Source organism: Etheostoma spectabile, chromosome 12 (genome assembly GCF_008692095.1).
Source record: "Etheostoma spectabile isolate EspeVRDwgs_2016 chromosome 12, UIUC_Espe_1.0, whole genome shotgun sequence".
Classification (NCBI taxonomy): domain Eukaryota; kingdom Metazoa; phylum Chordata; class Actinopteri; order Perciformes; family Percidae; genus Etheostoma; species Etheostoma spectabile.
Window position 1 is genome coordinate 22,288,455 of NC_045744.1, and position 22,563 is coordinate 22,311,017.

The 22,563-nt window shown below is 40.9% G+C and overlaps 1 protein-coding gene across 1 annotated transcript in view; it reads right to left on the reverse strand.

Annotated features, from left to right (window-relative positions):
• LOC116699344 (sickle tail protein) overlaps positions 1–19,738 on the reverse strand; it is a 78,074-nt gene extending 58,336 nt beyond the window's left edge. The window contains exon 1 of the mRNA XM_032531879.1: positions 18,834–19,738. Within this exon, the coding sequence (XP_032387770.1) occupies positions 18,834–19,107 (274 nt within the window). The 5' untranslated portion in view covers positions 19,108–19,738. The remainder of the gene's footprint in view (positions 1–18,833) is intronic.
• Positions 19,739–22,563: the final 2,825 nt, after the last annotated feature.

A 22,563-nucleotide genomic window follows, 5' to 3' on the forward strand; every position in this document is an offset into this window, starting at 1 on the left:
TTCTAACTCAAACATTAGGTATAATTTCCTATACATGAGGTTTATTGAGCATAAATTCCAAAAATAACTGTTTAACTAAAGTTAATAAGTTAGTGTTACGTAGTGTTGAAAACGTCAAAGTGCCAAACATTGAAAAAAAGCATCAAAAGTGTTAAAAAAAAGAGACAAAAAAGTTAAAAAGCCTCTATGAAAAGCATCAACAAAAGAGTTGGTTTTCAATTTTGACGGAAAGACAACACAAGGGTGTAAACAAATTAGTTCATCAACATCATGTTTTGAGCAGCAGCAGCTGTTTTCAGTGAAAACGCTCCGGTTAATTGACTGTACACTAAAGTTCACCAGACAGCAGACAGACACGAGGAGACAAATAGATATTTTACTTTTACTAACACCAAGTTTCTTGACCCAGTGCAGCACTCCCTATTTTTTCCTTCAAAATGTCAGCTTAATTAGGATGAGGCTCCTAAGAAATATGCTTGTTTTTAAAGTGCACGGCTTCTTCACTTCTTTATGCCTAACTGCCAGTCAACATCTTAACAAGTAAACATTACAAAGGAACGAAGCACTGTATTTGTCAGTCGCTTTGGATAAAAGCATCAGCTAAATGAAATGTAAATGTAAATTTTAGAAATGTCCAGATGCCACAAAAAAGTGTCTTTATTGTTTTTACATTTAGAAAAGGGCCTACTAGTTATCATGAAATACTAGATTTCACAGTAGTCGTAGGCATAGCATAGAGGTATACAAATCTAGGACAAAAATACACAACATGCAGGGGGCATGTGTATTTTTCATCCTATATTTTTACATGAGTTGTGTTGAATCTTAACCAATCTTTGTAAAAAAAAAAGGTCTTTATCTCGTAGACGTTCTACACTATTCAATAGGTTAATTTGTCTTACCAACATTATTGTTCCCTCAATTTTAAGCTTGTGACATCACATGACTGATATTCAAATCCCCCCCACACACACACACACTTTTAATGCCATTGCTCGGACCACAACCAACTTTGAATTTGGCCTTCATTATTAGATTAAAAAAAAAAAAAACACACCACAAGGTTCTGTGACTGCATCTTGCACGGTTGATAAATACTGACACAACAGACTGACAGTCATAAACACTGTGGTAAAGTACTCAAAACCACCTCTCTTGTAGTTCCTGTTATAGTAAACCCAGGTGTCTCCAGGACAACATTTTGCCATGATGACACACACGCGCACACACACAAAAAAGAAAACAAAACCAGAATTGCTGTCACGGCGGGTAAATATTTAATTTACCTAGAGTGTTAGTTCCAGCTCCGGCACGTTCTGCTTATCCTGTTCTGTCTGTTTACATCGGTGTCTCAGTGCAATGCTGCGGTGATAGAGCTCACACTGCTTCGGGAACGTCACTTGGAAGGTTCAAACAGGGTGTGTGTGAGTGTGTATGTGTGTGTGTGTGTGTGTGTGTGTGTGTGTGTTATTGTGTGTGTGTGTGTGTGTGTATGTGTGTGTGTGTGTTCCTGAGGAAGCATGGGCCGGTCTCACTTTTTCCAGACCTCTTGTTTCCCCTCTAAGTTGGAAGGAGGTTATAGTACATCATAACACTGGCAGGATGCAGCAATTCCCACAGGCGGACAATGGATTATAGTGGTGGAACCCCCGAGGTGGGATGGAAGGGGTATTTAAGGGGACGGTGTGACAGGTGAGAGTTCTACATTAAAAAAAACATTGTATGCATCAACTGCCAATAAGTTAAAGTATTTAGATACAGCATTTAAGAGAAAGTTGAAATGAACCACTGTAAAATGCTAATGTCAAAAAACAAGGAACGATGTGGTGCTGTTCCACTACTGTGTACTTTGACATGTGGATGCACTTCATTCTGCAGCCTCAAGGGGTTTCCTAATTTAAGATTTCTATCATTTAACATTATTATGATCATCATACCCCCCACACATGCATACAAACACATTTAAAAAAAAAGTTTTACTCTGTACATTTTAACTGACCTATTTTTCACTTTTATCTGAGTACATTTTTACACAAGTAGCTTTCCATCCCTACTGAGATTAGGGCTGGGTATCATTCAGAAATGTTCAGTACCGTGACTTTGATATCGGTTCCCAAACGATACCAATTTTATAAAACATACACAAAAAAAATTGCAACATTACACGTTAGGGTACAAATCTTTTTATTTATCATCTACACGACCCCATCTTTGTGCGTAATGGAGAGTTTTTCCTGCCTGCCTCTGTGACGTGTAATGTTAACCAGCCAATCACCAGCAGTATTAGATCTTAGTAGAAGCATGCTGCATGCTAACTGGCTCACTGACGCAGACTAGATTTACTTCTAAGGTATTGAAATTGGGTATTGAATGACAAGGCATTTTTCGATCCTCAGTACTATGGAGGCCTTTTGGTCGGTGCCTGAAAAGAATTCAATTCGGCACCCAACCCTAACTGAGATGACCAGATGCACTAAAGACCAGGTACCAAGTTGTAAGTTGTGTGCAAGTCTCCCTTTGCCAGACCATCCTCCACAGCGCTGTAGAGGAGGTTCTGGCTAGTCCGCACAGCATTCTGGGATGGGAGCGAAACGTGCTCTGGTTTATTGGCATTTCTTCAAACCAATCACAATCCTCGTGGACGGCGCTAGGTGCCACAAGAAGCCCCGATGCCGCTGCAAAATAACCTCAGGAAGGAAATTGTTTTAGTAGAACATGTGTACGTTCAAAGGTTGTTTTAGTCGTCCAACAGAAAGCTCAGATTGGACAGATAGTCTAGCTAGCTGTCTGGATTTACCCGGCAGAGATCTGAGGACCAGGTAACCATAGTCCTCAGATTGGACAGATAGTCTAGCTAGCTGTCTGGATTTACCCGGCAGAGATCTGAGGACCAGGTTACCATAGTCCTCAGATTGGACAGATAGTCTAGCTAGCTGTCTGGATTTACCCGGCAGAGATCTGAGGACCAGGTAACCATAGAGTTTAAAATGCCGACACAAAGAAAGCCCAAGGTGACGGACATCCGGCTGAAAAGAAGTACATTCAGCTGAAATTCCAGCGGTAACGAGGCAATCCCAGAAGTGGAAGGTTGTGGATAAAGACTATATGTAAATTGACTGATCAATGAGAATGATTTGAGACTTATTTAATAATGATACTTTATTTAAAACTGAACTTGATGAATAAATCATCAGATATAAAGCAGAGCTGTTTACCTTTTTTTCCATTTACTTCCCATCAATTATAATCCACAGAATAAAACGAGTCCCCCCTGATAATCCTGAAAATATCAGCCCTCGTCCTCATGTCATGCCTGAAGGCGTGAAATCCCTCTTCAACATGCCTTCCACCCGACATGAACATCTATTTTATCACTGAAGTGGAGTGGATTAAACTGAAGCTTTACAACCACGTCCCATAATCTCCTAACAACCCCTGCTGGCAACTGTAAATAAAGGCTGGGGCTAATAACACACAAACAGAAGGAAGGCCGATTCCTAAAACAGCTTGCTGTGAGGTATGTTCGGTAACAAACGAAGGTTTGTAGAAAAAGGTAGAGGCACGCATCGATGCGCTGCAGAGTGGAGGAGGGACTGGCTAATCCATGTGGGATGGAATAAAAAAAGGGGTCTGTTTATTTGGCATTTCTTTGAAACACTCACAAGCTCTGCACGGAAAGAAACTCAGATTGGACAGATCTCTCTGGTCTAGCTAGATGTCCGGATTTACCCTGCAGTGATCTGAGGAGCAGGTATCCATAGTCTTCAGAAATCCATCGGACATCAGCAAAAATACCTGGATCTGAGCATTCCCGGAAGTGGAACGCCAAGGATATAGACTTGGCAAAGCGAGACTAGCCCTTGACGTTACAAGAGTAGTAAGTTCCCCCAGGGTTGCCGTGAGATTGCACCGTATTAATGTAATAGAAAACGTAAAACAGTCAACGTTATGTGACATATTAGCTGTATGTGAGTTTTCTATAAGCCAGGGTTGGGTCAATCACCTGAACAATTACATTTAGAGCCACCACACTCATTTTGTGAAATATGACAAATGTGTGTGAAGGGGGAAGCGGGGAATCATCCAAGCTGTGTACAGTAAGGATGGGACGTTGTTGACCTCAACTGAGGAGGCAATAGGCGGTGGAAGGAGCAGTTTGAGGAAGTCCTAAATCCGGCCGACACGTCCTGTGTGTTAGAGGCTGGAGGGTGATGGGGGATTGTCATCAATTACCCTGGTGGAAGTCACTGAGGTGAACAACTCCACAACGGCAAAGCCCCAGAGATTGATGAGATCCGTCCAGAAATGCTGAAAGCTCTGGGTGTGGAGGGGCTGTCTTGGTTGACACGCCTCTTTCACATTGCACGGAAGTCTGGGACAGTGCCTGAGGAGTGGCAGACCGGGGTGGTGGACCAGAGGGTGTGTGCCATTTACAGGGTTATCAAACCTCTCAGCCTCCCTGGTGAAGTCTACTCCAAGGTGCTGGAAAGGAGGGTTCGGCCGATAGGTGAACCTGGGGTTGAAGAGGAACAATACGGATTCCGTCCTGATTGTGGAACAACGGATCAGATCTTCACTCTCGCAGGGACCCTGGAGGGAGAGAGCTTATATCTCCAACCTGGCCTGGGAGTGCCTCGGGATCCCCCAGTCGGAGCTGGTTGATGTGGCTCGGGAAAGGGAAGTTTTGGGGTCCCCTGCTGAAGCTGCTGCCCCCCACGCCCCCAGTCCAATTGCTTTGAAGTTTGATGTACATTTAATTTGTTCTGCGCCCTAACATGGTGTTCTAGATATTTTTGGTATTTTTTGGGGGACGTGGTGCTCCAGTGAGGTGATGAAATTCAATCTGATAAGGCTGGTTTGAGAAATAGATCCATGGGGTCGAAGGATATTACAAATCTATATATTTCAGAACCTCTTCGGGTCAAATTGCTCAGAATATTTCAGTGATAACGACATACTCCCATTATAGCATCAGCAGATTTCTTACCTACACTACTTCCACTTGTGTGACCTTAAGGAAAACCAGTCCCTCCAGCACTCTTTGATTCTGATTTCATACACTCAGTGTAGACTTCTCATGATGTCACATTGAGTGCTTTGCTGTTAAGGTCAAACAGTAAGATTTTGTTTGAATGTTGACACTAACACGTCCTCAGCTTCATTTAAGCTGCTACAAACTATTTAAAAGAAAAGACATGGAAATTGATTCAATCCACGATGTAATAGACAGAAAGACAGACAGACACAGACAGACAGACAAACAGACAGATAAATCTACCTTATTGATCCCTGTATTGGGATATTCAAATCGACACACAAATTCGGTGTCTAGCTTATATTTTCACAACATATCTTCCATCAGTCCAAAGAAGATGTTTACAACAGAACCTTAATTTGAGTAGATATACAGTAGTTACACATATAGTATACATACATACATACAATACGTCCAATCTTGATCCCTATGACACAATGTCCTACAATAGTGCTAGACACGTCAGGGAGAGGAAACACAACTAGCGCAGTGGCTATTATTGGTGTATGTAAACATGCCAGATGAGTTAGTGTTAGTCTTTCCATGGAAATTTCAAAACACAAATGTCCATAATAATGATGTAAGACACCCTGGCCAATGACTGTAGGGAATAATAGAAATATAGAAATTAAGAAGAGGTGACAAAGGATAAGTTTCTGTTTCTTTACAATCATTATTCTGTACCACCTCTCTTTCTCTCTCTCTCTCTCTCTCTCTCTCTCTCTCTCTCTCTCTCTCTAGTTGACAAAGCAGATCTGATTGATCTAGTTCAGTGGAGGCCTGGAGGGAACTCTCTCTCTTTCAGCTCTTTATTGTGCTTTATAGGCCTGTGATGATATTTGGTTTGCAACTTGGACAGTCGGTCAGCCAGGCAGCCATCAGTCAGACTGTCAATTAGTTAGCAAGGCAACATCTAATTAGCCAGTGAGCCAGTCATAGTCATATTTGCTGAATTGATAACCTAATTCTCTCTTAGATTAGACTTTGTAAAAAGGATACGCTAGGTTGTATTCTATATTTTTCCTACGGCCAATGAATCCCACGAAAAGAAAACTTTTCAACTACACCATCCCATTGGATCCTAGTTTTACTGGTGTGAATCTTTATAAACACCTAACAAGTATATTCATTTTCATTATGAAATAAAGACCCAGTAACGTTAACTAAAAAAAAAGGAACTAGTGCATTTGTTGGAGATTGAGTGGCGGATTAATCTACATTTGGTGCTCTAGTGAATATTTGGGACAACAGGACCATTGTTGTGCAAGTTTGACCAAGCTCAAAGTTCAGTTCAAACTGCTTCAAATATATCCATTCTTTACTTTGGAAGTGGAGTGAAGTAAGCTACTAAACAGTGAAAAAGCCTAAAGTCCACCCCAAAGGGACTTACCATTTCCAGAGAAATCCTTTCCTTCCATAACAAATGTGCGTCACTTTGTAACACCTGTTATAATGCTCGCCTAGCTAACGTCACGCGCCCTCATACTCTGCTTCTGACTGGCTAGTAGTCCTTATCTAGCTACTGCGCGTTTACGAGTCCCAACAGAGATGGAACAGAAGTGAGATGCCTCACTCTGTAGCTAAAACGGAGAGCTCAGAGCAGAGACTCTCTTCTTAAGAGACTAACAATACTGTTTCCTGACATCAACAGTGCTCCTTTGCAGCAACTGGCCATTTAATACACCCAGCATACTCTAATAGTAGCTTTTTTTTAAAGGAACCTGAATGTCCTAACCGCATTTTCTCACCTGAGCTTTGAATCTGCAACCTCATATGACCCCCAAACCTGCTTACATCACCTTTCTCCTTATTTGCTAACATTGTCAGATACATAATTTGTACTTGGTTAAAAAAACAAACAGAAATAGCCCCACTGTGGGCATGATCAAAAATAACCACTGGAGACTGTGCCATGAGTCTTATTTGCAGAGACATGTAGCTCCAGATGTAGCCCGAAAGATAAGAAATATACTCTGGAGATGTTTGCGGACCAGCCGTTTCCCAGGGCTCTCGGTGCTCAGTGAGGCGCACTGCACAAGATTTTTTGCAAAAGAATGGGAAGAAGGATAGAAATACTTTAGAGATTAAATCGTACTGCTGCCGTCAAAACAAATCATCAACTTAGAGAAGGAGAATCAGATAGTCGGTCTTTCTGTGGCATGGCACGAAAGATAGAGGCAGAGAGATTAGACTTAACTGAGAACTTAGAAGTTCTCAGTTAATTTCTCTGTTGTTGGTTTTCTGGAGAGAAAATGTACAGGCCGAAAAAGTGGGACTGGTAAGAGGAGCACTGCTCTCAGCAAGTCAAAGCAAGCAAAGCTATTCCCAGGATAAATATAGGTAACCAATAAGGTAAATTAAATAAACCATCAAAGGTTTTCACAATACTTCAGGTCAGTGGTGTGGTACTCGAGACCAGTTTTAGTCTCAAGAGCACTTTTTGAATTTTTACTCTGTCTTGTCTCGGTCTGGGATGAAGAGGACTCTGGATTTTATATCAAGACCGGTCAATACCACAACATCAGGGACATCACTAAATTACATCATCTTCATGTGTTAACCTCATTAGTGTGATTAGATGTAAAACTTGTAGGTGACAGGAGACGTCTGGGAGATGTCAGCTAAATTGTCAGTAATAACATTTTCTTTATTATATATTTTTTAAAGAGTTCTATTTGCAAAACATCTAAAAGAAAACACACATTGTGTAAATTCTGCAAAGTATCGCTAACAGACACAGCTGTTACCACCTTATATTTTTATCGGCACTTAGAAAGGAAGCATAAAGTAAGCTAATAAAAAGTGATGCTAGCAAAGCTAGCTAGCTAATGTTATTAATCTGCCTATGTACCAAAACTCGTCAGAAATCTCTTCACCTCTCACCCAAAGTGATTTAGCGAATATTAGCTAGTTGTGTATATACTGTATGTTTAAGTTGTTTGGTCTGGTCTTGGTCTTGTCTCTGTCTTGCCCTGCCTTGGTCTTGGTCTTGTCTCGTTCTCGCCCTGCCTTGGTCTTGGTCTTGTCTCGGTCTTGGTCTTGTCTCGGTCTTGCCCTGCATTGGTCTTGTCTCGGTCTTGCTCTGCCTTGGTCTTGGTCTTGTCTCGGTCTTGCCCTGCCTTGGTCTTGGTCTTGTCTCGGTCTCACCCTGCCTTGGTCTTGGTCTTGTCTCGGTCTCACCCTGCCTTGGTCTTGTCTCGGTCTTGCTCTGCCTTGGTCTTGGTCTTGTCTCGGTTTTGCCCTGCCATGGTCTTGGTCTTGTCTCGGTCTCACCCTGCCTTGGTCTTGGTCTTGTCTCGGTCTCACCCTGCCTTGGTCTTGTCTCGGTCTTGCTCTGCCTTGGTCTTTGTCTTGTCTCGGTCTTGCCCTACCTTGGTCTTGGTCTTGTCTCGGTCTCGCCCTGCCTTGGTCTTGGTCTTGTCTCGGCCTCACCCTGCCTTGGTCTTGTCTCGGTCTTGCCCCGCCTTGGTCTTGGTCTTGTCTCAAGCTTTTTTGTTCTTAACCCGTCAAAGTCTTGGTAATTACTTGATCTCGGTTTAGGTGGCCTTGACTACAACACTCCTTCAGGTCCTGTAGACCAACGTTATTAGACCATATGTTTACAGAATTTACTATCTAACTGGGATGTTCTGCCCTGAGCGGGTTTTTCCCACCGATCCAGTCAGCGGTCAGAGCAGTTCCAAGAACAGACTTCTTTTTCTGCAGCCAATCATAGCAATGTGGTCTGTGAGACAACGTCCAGAATCTTAAAAGGTGCACGGCTCTGCACTCAGACCTTACGTGCACAGTTGCCGGGTTACGTAACATCACCATCCACACCACTCTGACTGAATTACATGATTCCAGATTCTTAAATGTGATTTTTTTGTTTTTTCTAGTTTCTTCTCTCCACTGTGACAGTAAACTGAATATCTTTGAGTCGTGGACAAAACAAGACATTTGAGGACACCATCTTAGGCTTCGGGGAACACTGATTGATATTTTTCACAATTTTCGGACATTTTACAGACCAAACAATTAATACATTTATCGAAGAAATAATCAACAGATTAATTGGCAACAGAAATAATTCTTAGTTGCAGCCCTAGAGCAAATAACAATTCATGAGATGCATTCCAAAGGATGAAGAGCGTCCTATTTAAAATGCATACTGTACCCACTCCACACAGATACAAAGAAGGAAACATTCAAATGATACAATAACAAGACAAAAGATGTGGCGGCCCCTGCTGTTTGCCTGTTCAGCTGTTTCTATCAAATCCATTCATCTCACTGTTTGGTTGTCAGGTTGGTCACGATGGCCTTCTGATAACACCTGGGCCCAGTGTTACTCAGCCTCTCTCTCCCTGTGGGCCACCTTCTGGTGATGTAGCAATGTTAGTTCCTCCTTGGGTCCCTTTCGTTTATTTTAACCCTTGTGTTGTCCTCCCAACACAAAAAACGGACAAAAATTTGACACTTTTGTCCCTTTAGCAGACTTTTTTTTTAGTTTTCACTAACACCACCTTGCTACCACTAGTTTTACAGTACTTTGTGGAATTTGTGGTCAGTAACCTTCATTTATATATAGAATTATACCTAATATTTGAGTTAAAAAAAGCAGAAATAATGAATTATTTTGAGTAATGGTTGAGATCAGAGGAACGAAAGTGATCAATTGTATTTGCAAAGAGCGTTGTAAGAAATTCAATAAATTTATTTGTGACAATTTGGTTAAAAAGAAACCCATATTTCACATATATAGACGTTATTTTAAAGGGGTCAAATTTGACCCAAGGACAACAGGAGGGGTTAGGCATTCTGTTATTTTGGTATTGTGTTGTGTTGTTATGCATTTAATTTTGTTACTTGTGTTAAAGAAGTCACTTTATCTATTTTTTTAAACGTTGTGTCTCCCATTTTGTCTGTAAGTCAGGTCAAGTTTATTTTTATAGCACTTTTCATTATAAGAGCCAGGTTGTGACAATGATTAATACCTTGGCAACAATTATTTTTTTATTTTACAACCTTGAACCTATGTTTCCGGGAATTTGAGTCCAAGTGACTAATGTGAACAAAACTCTTTGAATTTGGTCCAGTATTGAGTAAGAATGCTGCAAAGTAATCCTATAGGGCAAATAATGGTCTGACTACAATATGTAAAGGAGTAGTTTCCATTTTGTTTAACAAGAAACAATCCTGGAAACCCCCATCGTCAAACTCACCAGACTCACCAGACTCTGTGTAAATCAACAATACTTTAGCATAGAACCGCCATATTTTCACATGCAAATGAGTGAATTAAGGGTTTATTTCAGCCAAATCAGAGTGGGGATTGTTGGAACAGGGAAAAGACAAACCAAGACGGCTTTTTTTCACGACTTTTGAAGAAGATTTTGCTGACACTGACAATGATAAATGTAGTCAGGTTAGTTTGGAAATGGCGATTTTGGGCCTTTTTTGTGGTTAAACAAAAAACATCTTGCTTTTTGACAAAATCTCTTTAGGGATCCCATTCCATAATGCTGTCAGCCGCTTATAATAATAATAACGATAATAATAATAATAATAATAATAATAATAATAATGAGCCTGTCAGTGGCAAAAATAGCACTTTTAGTGGATGTACATTGAAGATGCACAACTGCCCAATAACTTACATTGCAGCTTGTTTCACATCTTGCTTAATACTGGACTGATTTTAAAAATTCTTGTTCCCGTCAGTCACTTCAAAAAACTTTCCCTTTAAAAAAAAAAAGGAACATATTTGCATTGATGTGATGGAAAAAGACATTGGAATAAAAACATTAAAAGAAGAAAAGAAGAAAGGAAGAGGAAAGAGTTCTGTGTGCTACTGCTGGTGTTTATTGTGAAATTGCTGTTACAGCCTGTTATTGCCCGGTGACTGTGACTTTGCTGCTCGGCGTGTGTGTGTGTGTGTGTGTGTGTGTGTGTGTGTCTTGACAAGAACACATAGCCTGGCAGCGACAACTGGACAGAGACAAGACAGCCATGGGAAACATCATTTCTGCTTGTTAAACATCACACATGTACACACGTGTCAGTGAAGCCCGCAGTTCTTCTAAGAATCACTGACTGTGGATCAAACCTCCGGGGAAAGTTCTCAGTCCTCAATGTCTCTCCGAGGCCACCCAAACCAGCAGTTGCCTACATTTTATCACGTTAGAAAAGTTATTTTAGTACTATGAGGCATATAATTAATCAGCAAAAAAAACATTGGTAAACGAATGGCCATCTGTTATTGACATTGTCATAAGAACCGACATCTACTGCATGTCAGTCATTTTGGGGGGCACTAAAAGAGATTCAGGTCTGTAGTTTGAGGACGGGGAAGTGGTGCAGTTGGATTAAAACAAACAGCAATTAGAGAAAGTTTCAGGCATTGACAAAATGTCCTGTTAGCAGCAAGAATCCCAGCACTGTCCCTGTGGTGTCCTAGATCTATATATTCTGCTCTTTTGAGTGCCCTCAAAAATATTTTATACTGAAATGTGAGTGGTTGATGCGATATGAAAATAGGGAAAACTGAAAATTCTCTGTGAAAAATTAAATTAATTTTCTACAGACTTCCTCCACTGGTTTCTCTTTTTTCTTGCATAATACTGGAAAGAATTTCTATTTCAGGACTCTAATGATTAGTCGCATGAACCAATCTGAGGCAAATATGATGAATACCTCTTTGATGATCTCACAACTTTTTGACAGCAAGGGGTCAGAGTTCAACAGGACTTCATCATGTCATTAGACAAATTAAGAATCGTTTCACATATTTGTCTGAGCTCCTAAATCAAGAGCATTGTTAGCAATGTTCAATTTGAAATGACTGTGATTTCCCGTGTTTCCTGAATGTTGCCTTTTCGCGATGCCATTACAGTCAAGGCCAAGTTGGACCCAAAGTAAGCAAGTCAGTGTTTTTTTTCTCTCTCTCTACTAAGCCCATTTGGTTTCTGCATGACAAGTTTGTTAAAGCACATGTTCCAATATATTTGCCATCCCACCGTTTTGCCTTTGGCTCCCTCCCTCTCTGACTCTCCCTTCCTCTTCCCTGCAGCTTTTGAAGTGGCGAGCACGAAGAGATTAGCTTCATTCATTGTCAAAGGGCGGAATGTGATGATAGGAGAGGGAATGTAACTAATCAGCAGCGGGCTGTAATCCACTGGGACAAAACAGGACAATACTGCTGGACTCCAACTCCCAGCAGAGGAATGCACAACTGGACAGAAAAAGCACTAACCCGCTGAAATCTAACTGAATACTGTATGCACACAACTCTGCGTGTGAACTTGTATTCCTCATCTCTTAACACACAAACACTGTCACAACATTGGGACTCCGTACAAGGTTAAGTAACATTAAATTCAACTGAAATGTAAACTCTCTTATTTTGCAGCTCATTTGTTTTGGAGTTAAATCATCCAGTCTCCTCCCTGAAATATGTGGGAATTGAGAATCTGTTTGTCGAAACGAGGAGGGGATTTGGAGAAGCTTCTTCTGAAGAGGGAGGCATTCCGGATTTCTATAGTGGGCACTTTAAACCCAAGAGGGTAAAAATGAGGAATTAGACCATTTCTGAGTCTACTGGAATGTATTTGTACTTCATTAAAAAGGGGCGTACTCATAATACTGAAAATGAAACAAGACAGCGGACTGGGATTGCCTCCACACGGCTGTCACGGACCGAACCCCAACATGTGAAATACCTACAAAGAACATAGAAGCTGTGATTAGGACACACAGAGGGAGTGGGACTTCATCCTCTGCTCAGGACAGTAATACTCCACCATATCTTTACATAGCAAATGTAAGTGTAGAGGCAAAGCCCAAGGCTTAAGCCTCTGCCGTGCTGTTCCAGGGGTAGAGTATCCCTTGTGCTGTCTTCTCGTCAACCATGAAACACTACTATTGCTTTTTCCCGACGTTTTTGTCCCTTTTTCAATGTTGTGGGTGCTTTTTTGAAGTTATTTGAAAATGTCTAACGTTGACATTTTCAGCGCTTATTTTGAAGGCCCATATTTTATGATAAAAAAAAACTGATAACGGGTCAAATTTGACCCGAGGACAATATGAGGGGTATTTGAAGCACTTTTTTTTACCTTTTCAAGTCATATTGGTAGTTAAAACCATTGGTTCCATTTATATCCATCAAAACCTCTTTGGTTTTCCAGACAAACTATGACTTGTATGTGTGCCTGTTTGGTGTTTTTTGGAGGGAGAGAGAGAGAGAGAGAGAGAGAGAGAAAAGTGTGAGTGTGAGTGTGTGTGTGTGTGTGTGTGATCAAAAACTATACGTGCTTCCGGTTAGCACCTGAGGAACAAAAGATTGGTTCCTATCTATACCAAGGGCAACTATTGGCTCTAGTAATGTTTGGACTGTTAAGTACAGACACTATAAGGATTTCTTGGAGAACAATATGAAGTGTAGTTCTTGGATGGATATGTTAAGTTCAAAAATAGATGGACTTGGACATAAATTAAGGTTGTTCATAAATGTTACGGAACGGCACCGGAGATTGGACCCAAATGCAGAGAGGCGAGGAGAATGCAGCAGTTTGAAATAAAACAAATTGAATCCAAACAAAAAGAGTCTCACCAACAGGTAAGCAGCGAGTACATAAACCCAGAGACATTGGAAACAAGGCAATCCAAAGACCCAGAAAACACGAGGTAGACCTGACACGAGAGAAAACTACAACAGTACAACAATGACCTGACAAGGGGAACACAGAGACTAAATCCAGAGGGTAACGAGGTAACAAGAGGCAGGTGACACAAGGGCTGGGAAACAGGTGGAAGACATCAGGTAATCACAAGAGCGGGAAAACACAGGAAGTACATCTAAAGACAAGACGGCACAGAAAACCAGACTATCAAAATAAAACAGGAAACAGAACATACAGACACGGACAATAAGACTACAAGACAGAAACCACAACTAGACAAGACAAGGGAGCAATCAAGGACTAAAAGATATACAAGACCAAAATGTAACACAATCACAAGGACAAAATATATAACAAAATACCAAACCGTAACAATAAATGTTAAGTGATTTAGTTATGTATACTTGGTATCTATGGTGATATGTCAATTACATGACGGATCAATGTGTTGAATATAGGCACCACGCTATTGCGTACAGGAGAAATTGGGCTATTTTAATGGGTTTGTTGCTTACTCCACCCCTGCTGATCATTTATATCTATATCTACAACTACTCCCTGATAACAAACCTGAGGCCACTTTTATTTTTTTTCCCTCTATTTTTTGTGTTTTTTTCAGAACAGGAATAAACTGTTTTGCTTTAGACGTGGTTGGAGCACAAACTTGCTTTGGAGTTAGTCTTCAGAGAATGTCATGTAAATGTACATAAATGTCTACAAACGGAAGAAACAAATCTATGTCCCGGAGGACAAAAGTTGCAATGAAACCATCACTTTTTTTGTTTTTTTTTAGGTACGTGACTCTTTCTGGACATTAAGTAACCCTTGACATTGGGTCCTATCAGCAAACAAGCAACTGTAACAACACTGACTCTCACGCACTCCCCCCCCCCCCCCCCCGTCGCTGCCCAACTGTGCCATGCGCTGGATGAAATAATGAGGTCTCTTTTTCCCAGAACACAGGAGCGTGAGCTGACAGCAGCACAGATACTTTTTGACTTGGCAAGAGAACTTTTTAGCCTTCATCACCGAAATGGGCTGTGATGCCAATGTCTCGCTTTATTGTAGCACTGATCTCCATACTCGGGCAGCAAAAATGGAGGGGGGTGGTGGTGAAGGGGGGGACTCTGGAACTGCAACGTACAGGAGTGTTTGACTCAGAACAGAGAAATGTCCGCAACGTTATAAGCAATTAGTCATCAGCAACCTGCAGCTTTACTGTATTTTGTTAATATGGGACTGTAGAAGCTTAACCCCTTGTGTTATCTTCCTGTCAAAATTGTAAATCAACACTTTTGTTGATGCTTTGTATCAATGTTTTTAACTTTTTCTTACGTTTTTGTACCTTTTTTAACACTTTTTTTTTGACGTTTTCAACACCACGTAACACTAACTTTTTAACTTTAGTTTCACAGTTTTGCTTGGAATTTATGGTCAATGAACCTCATTTATGACAAATTATACCTAATGTTTGAGTTAGAAAAGCAGAAATTAGGAATTATTGAGACTAAAATTAAAGGAATGGATGTTGATGGATAATCACAGACTGGAATATGTCAACTTTTACTCAATACTATTTCAAAAACACTTCCATTTGTTTTTTTCAAATGCTATAAAATTGAATAAGACGCCCCAAAATTAATAAAAGTAGAGATTTGTACTTGCCAAAGAGCCTTGTGTGGAACCAATCATGTTATATTGGGTAGTGAAAAAGAACGCTGATGTAGGAAAATGGGTCAATTTGACCCGAGGACAACATGAGGGTTAACTTATGGTGCTTTGATTGTCTTTAAAAGACAGGCAGGTGTGAGAGACATCTGGAACAATGCCAGAAGTGGAACGTTCCGTTTACTGGTAAATGACCTAAGTAATGGTAAGCTCTGGCTTAGCACACAGCTGATTTAGTCTTCCACACAAGCACATGCACATAAAAACACAGCTATAAAGGTTTTTGTGATATTTTAACTGTAGAAGAATTCTGTGAGTTATTGTGACTTGTGTACTGAAGTTGAGCTATATCACAGGCGAACATATGACATTTTTCTTTCTATTAAGATACAAAGTCAAATGAAGGTGGGTGATGAATTCCTAGAGACAACCTACATTTCTGTATCTATAAGAGGACGTGTTGGTGCTACTGGTTGAGTTTGATGAAACAAATGAAGCCCTGATGGTTGGTTCAGAGCCGGGGTCTCTCCCATGTTTCTCCCTTAAAGGAAGTTTTTCCTCGCCACTGTCGCACTACATGCTTGCTTTTGGGGGAATTACTGGAATTGTTGGGTGTTTGTAAATTATAGACTGTGGTCTAGACCTACTCTATCTATAAAGTGTCTTGAGATAACTCCTGTTATGATTTATTCCCATAAATAAAAGTGAATAATGGTGAGAACTACAAATATGCAATGAAATGGACAACTGGCAATTTCAGTGAAAATATCGTGTTTTGGACCCCGCTGAAGGAAAGAAATGCAACCATAACAAAGTAACTTGCATTTGTAGGATAACATATACATATATGTCAAAATTCAGAATGTGATAATAGTCCAAAATCTTTGTGATTGTGCAGAAATAATTATAATAATAATAATAATTGTAACAATATAAGGAGAGAAAAAAACCTTGATCAATCTCAAATTTACTTGGTTTTCTTTGTTTTTTAATATATGTTTGTCCATAGACTGTGCTCAGCTCAAAATGTTATATTGCAAAGACTTCTTTGTAATTAAGTTTTTTTGTGAATCATGGCTGTAATTAAATCACACCATGCATGACCTTACTCTAGGGTGCACAGTTATAGCATTGATGTACTAACTCGGAGCTACTCAGCATCAAGTCACCATCATGTAATATAGTCACTTACTCCGTATTAGCACTGACTCTCATGAAAGGCCATGCATTAGTTCATTCCGATTCCTACTTGTAGTAATGCATTTACATATGACTCGGACATCTAGGCTCATTAAAAAGGGTTACATATAGTGTGCGCACACACACACACACACGCACGCACACACACACACACACACACACACACACACACACACACACACACACACACCACACACACACACACACACACACACACACACACACACACACACACACACACACACTGCTGTAGGCGTAAATGACTCATGAAAGCCCTAAAAAGCTGTATTAGCTGACTGCATCAAGGAGAGCGGGATTATTTCCTGTGAATAACAACGAGGTAAATCCTGAGCTGCTACTGTAGATCTCACAGTGTTTGGTTTGTTAGAGAGCAGATGACCTCGAAAAAGAAACAAAACTTGTACAGCAAATATTTGACTGGGTACAAACACAAAGAACTGTACATTGGGTATGTCTATGTTTATGTTGTTGTCTTATCAATTCCATTATTTGGATGTGTTTCACTGTTAAAAGCTTTTTGTACCGTGCCATTACATATGATCAGAAATCTGGGAGTTTTGACATTTGATTTGATATGTGAAGTCCAGTTTGGACCAAAGATTTCTGACCAGACGAAGCCGTTTTTGCAGGGAAAGGTTGCAGCGGTGTGAGCTGGCCCGTCTCAAGCCTCCGACTCTGCTGGTCAAGTAACTAGTGGCTGGTCTTACAACATAAAGGACGTGACCTGTTTCAACAACCAATCAACTCAGTCAGCTGGTCAAGTCAGTGACAAACTGAATTGAAAAAATACGTTAACAGTCTATCAACCAATATTAAGCAACGTGTATATATAGAATTGTGATCCTTGTATACTGAGCAGGAAGTTTTTTCAATGCAAAAATAAACTTTCAAACTCATAAAGTTAGTGTTCTCTAGTATACCAACACTTGTCTACATTTTTACTTCTCCACTGACATATCTGTGATGGGATAACAGTTCCCAGTCAGTCATGCTCTACATGTACAGTACTCTATGTATATGTACAGTACGGTAATGTAATGGGGCTTCTTCAAAGAAGCAGTGACCGGCAGAGCAGTGGAGTTGTCCTACTGCTGGACTGACACACTGACACTGAAACGGATCGCAGTTCATGCATGAACTCTGACAGCATCGCGGCAGCTAATCCGGTAGCCTTGCAGCAGCAGCACTTTGAGCACCCTGAGGACACACAGTAAAATCCCTCTCCACTTTTCTAACTGCAGTTTGTAATGCATGTATTAACATTGCTAAGCACATGAGACAGAGTTCGTATTTGTCTCCCTAATTTGTATGCTAAATATATGCCTGAAAAAAAAAGGACTAGTCTGAGGCAGGCAGCATGAATAGACAATGTGTAAATGCCAGCCGAGCCTATTGTTTGAAATGTCACATTCATTTCACATTTCCTCTGGTCTTTATGCTGCGTACACATCATTTTGTACAGACCTTCGCTATGAGCAACCCAGATATCAGCAATAATATATCCCACGCGGCAGAAAGAACTGTGACAATAAATCTGTGGCAAAGTGGCAACCGTTCCACTATCACTGGAAGCTGACCTACATCTGAATACAATCCAGTGTTAACACCATCCATCTTATTGTAAAGGAAGGTTTACATTATTAATGTGAATGTGGTTATTGACAGCATTGTTTTACAGGAGGTTGTCCCATTTTTCAGACTTAGCAGTTCAGTCCAGAAATGTAAACTTGTCATGAACATGTTGATCTCAGAGTTAATCTGCTTTAAATGGCCATGCCGATAAGACACATTCCACTGCTCATCAATTTAATAACACAATGTATTGCTTTGCTGCCATGTTTAGCAGTCGCTGTAATTAATTTCAACTATGTTGACAACAAGTAGAGCCAGTTTGGGTGAAGAATTCGGTCACTTTGTTTTTCTGAAACATGTCAGAGGCATTGCTGTGTTAGTCGAAAACTGCATTTGACTGTTAAGAGTGTTGTTAATGCTGGGAATTAAAAGGGTTCCTGACACAGCAGATACTGACACAATAACATTGTTTCCTTTATATGACACTTCAGGTAAGTCCTCTTCTGGACAAAAAAGTAACTAAAATACTGTAGAAAGCTCTTTGAACAGGCGTAAAGACATAACGATACAGTAAATATCACTGTAACCCATGTTATGTCATGCTGCCTTTGGTTATCTAATGTAAAGCATTATGTTAGGTTATGTATTTTTTAAAGAGCTGCAGAGATGGACCTTACCTTTGCTGGAACTATTTCCTGTCTGCTCATGGGGTTTGTCCTCCAGGGCTGCAGGTTGTGTCTGTCCATTTGACCCGTGTACTAATCCATCGGAGGACGCCTGGCTCTGGGCTGGTATGGGTCTCTGGACCAGGTTTCCCTCACTGCCTGCCCTCATCAGCCTTTCGCCAATCCGCAGCATGCATGAGCGATTACTCTGCAGATCCTTTCTCGAGCTAGGGCTCTTAGACCCTGCTGATCCGGGTCGACCCAGGCGTGGGGAGGACTTGGACATCTTCCCTGCTGGGCTGAGCAGAGCACTGGTTAGATACTCCAGGGTTGGTCTGGGTCCCACGTTCGCTTGTCCCTCTTTTCTTCTCTGTGTGCTTCTTCTTCTTCTTCTTTCTCCTCCTGCTGCTTTTCTTTCTGTCCCTTTTAGTTTCTTGCCTGCTTCTCTTTCGTCTCTTATTTCGTCTTATGTATTGAGGAGTATTAAAGAATTATTTTGCATCTTTCATGTTTTTATAATCCAACTGTCCTATTCCTTTTGGTAAGAGTTTTTAAGAGTCTTGCAGTTGTGATCTTCTTTTATCTCATGCCCCTGTTACAGTGTGTGGATGTTCTTTTCTGAAGTGTGCATGTGATGGAGTCTTACTTTTGTCAAGTTGTCTCTTTAGTGTCTCTTGTACCCTCTTAATGTCTTGCGCTCATCTGTCTTTCCCTTTCCTTTTGTCCTTTCTTCTTTGTCCCTTTCCAGACCGTGGTACCTCCGTACCACAGGACTGTCCCTACGTTTGCGGCAGTGATCAGTGTTCACTGTCTCATTCCCTGTCTTCCTCCCACTGCCTCTCTGTAGCAGTAAGCTCCTTCTGTGCCTGAACTCCTCTGGGAAAGCACTCTGTCTCACTACACTCTCTCTCTCTCTCTCTCTCTCTCTCTCTCTCTCTCTTTCTGCCACCTCCTTCCTTTTTCTCTCCCTCTCTTTCCCATCCAACTTTGAAATCATCGATTCCTTTTTAAATTCCCCCTCTGAACTCTGTTCTCTCTAACTTCCACCTCTTTTGACTCACTTGTATCAACATGAAATGCCCTTCACATGCTGGCGCTGCTGTTGTCAGTTTACACCATGCTAGTCTAACATTGCCAGACCTAACTGCACGGTGCTGTGGAGGAAGGTCTTTATTAAAGTTTTTTTTTTTTTTTTTACAAAATACTGGTAATAGACAGTTTGGATACAGTAGCGAGTGAAGAAAAATCAAAACAGCAAACAATTAACAATTATGGGATGTAGGCCTATAGTAAAGTGCATGTAGTAAAGTACATGTGCTAAAGCGCATAGAGTATAAAGTGCAAAACATCACAAGTTAAGAATGTCCCAAGGAAGGAGCAGATTTTTAGCCAGAGATCTCCTTCTTCTCAGCTCAGTGAGCACTTGTTTGCAAACTTCACCGCGGGTTATGACAGTTTGTTGTAAGGTCATACAGAATCTGGTCTTCCTTAACTTAAAGTGTACTACACATGTGATTTTCTCTATAAGCTCCTTACAATACATTACAGATTTATAGGAAATATTGAACTTTACACCATACACTTTTAGCTCCCAGACCATTGTTGCCCTACAACAATCAATCATTATCTAGCCATTCGAGTCTATTTTAAGTTTATCATATTCATCTATAAAAATCACCGTAACTAATAATATATCTGGCTCCTCCACACATACATTCTGGAACAGGAGGAACAATGCTCTGGGTTGTTTGTATTTCTTTAAACCAATCACAGTTGTTTTGGGCGGCGCTGAACTCTGGATGCAGCAACTAGTGGTTCTGCAAAATAGTCTTGGGAAGGAACTTGTTCCGGTGGAACATTTGCACCTCGCAAAATAAAACGCCTCATACAACAAGTTATCTCATGTCATTTAAATTAGCTTGATACATGGAAAAACGACATTTTATCTTACCAGTGTATCGCCGTGTGTATAACTATCCTGCCAATTGGTCCCTACACGTTCCAGTTAGAGAGTAAATACCGTCAACATATTCAATGTAAATCTTGATAATCATTGGATAAGAATGGACATATGTGCGCTCTAGTATTTATGCATATTTTGCGTAATGCTGTTGAGACGAAAGTCAGACACTTTCAGCGAAACAGGGAGATATTTTGAGACTCCATTGGCCAATTTGGATGACTGACACCGCTATTGAACCATCAGAGCCAATAGAATTGAATGATAGTATCACGATCAATGTCAACAACACCAGTGGCCAACCCCAACCAGGCTTATACACTGTAAGCCAATAGATAGCTCCTTTTTACTTTATGTTAGAAACCTCCTCCCTGTACAGAAAATGCTGTTAGAATGTCAAGATCTGTTTCAAAGGGACACAAAAACATTGGAATAACACTTAGCAGTGTTGATACACCTTCAGACACAAGCCAACAGTTCTGTTCTTCTTACTTAGAATTCCTCATGGGGGCAACAGAAAATACGCACTATAGCGTTATGCTATATGATGGAGCATTTCACCTCAAAAACACATAACATAGGCTTTTCACACACAGACACATAATGGAAATTTCTACCTCACAGACAGGTGTGATGGAAGCTCCTTAAACACAGACTCCAGCGACTGCATTGGCCCAACACGCTTCACCTGCCAGAGACGTATGAGTTTGGCTAGCTGAAATCAGCAGCTTTCACGGTAGTCAACTCCCTTGCTGCAGGGACTGAAACCCAAACAACTACTCAGCCTTGTCCAGAGTACTTGATTCAGTGGTGGAGCTTCTTGATCCCCATACTTTCTCACATCAGCTCCAGCAGCTCTCCTCTCTAAACACAAAAACCTTCTCTTTACTACACGTCAATCAAGGTCGGCTTTACAAGTCTCAAGTTTGAAGATATCCATCGGACAATGTCTCCTGAAGTGTTTGGTTCTGTCAGTTACTGTTATGGTGTCGTTTTTTTTTATCCTGTTTTCTGTTCCTTCCCCGTGTTCCCTCCCTGGTCTTGTGTTTGTGTCTTGTTCCTCCCCGGTCTTGTTTTCCCCTGAGGGTCTGCAGGTTCTGTTTCCTGTTTTATTTTGAAGTCTGGTTTTTGTCTCATCCTGTCTTTAGTTTTACTTCCAGTGTCTTCCTGCTCTTGTGATGACCTGATGTTTTCCACTTGCTTCCCTGCCCTCTTGTCACCTGCCTCTCGTTACCTCCTTACCTTGAATATTTGATGTCTGTGCTTCCCTCGTCTCTTGTCAGATTGTTTTGATTCGTCTGTACCTCGTCCTGCTGTGTTGTCCCGTTCCTGCGGCCTGTATTCCCTGTGAGTCTTCCCTGTCTTTACGTCCTGTCTTTTCCTCGCCTTGTTTCCCCCCCGGACCCCTTTGGATGTTTGAACTTTTTTTCCTTTTCTTGTTGGGATTGTTTTTTGTTGCACAATAAATGTATCTTGCCTTCTCCTGCCTATCTGCATTTTGGTCCTTATTTCCCTGCCAAACGTCACAAGTTACTATGTTAAAGGGATAGTTTGGGTTTTTGAAGTGGGGTTGTATGAGGTAATCATGCCTAGGCAGTGTAATATCTCTCCCAACTTGCAGAAGTAGAGATACACTGCTGAGGACGGCAACAGCAACCCTTTTATTTTTTTAACTACCTTAAAAGAAGTCCCATCTCAAAAAACGTACATCAGTTCAACTATACACTGTATTTGTAATATTTTCAGTTTCACCTGTTTCTTTTTTCTCTAACCAGAGTCAGT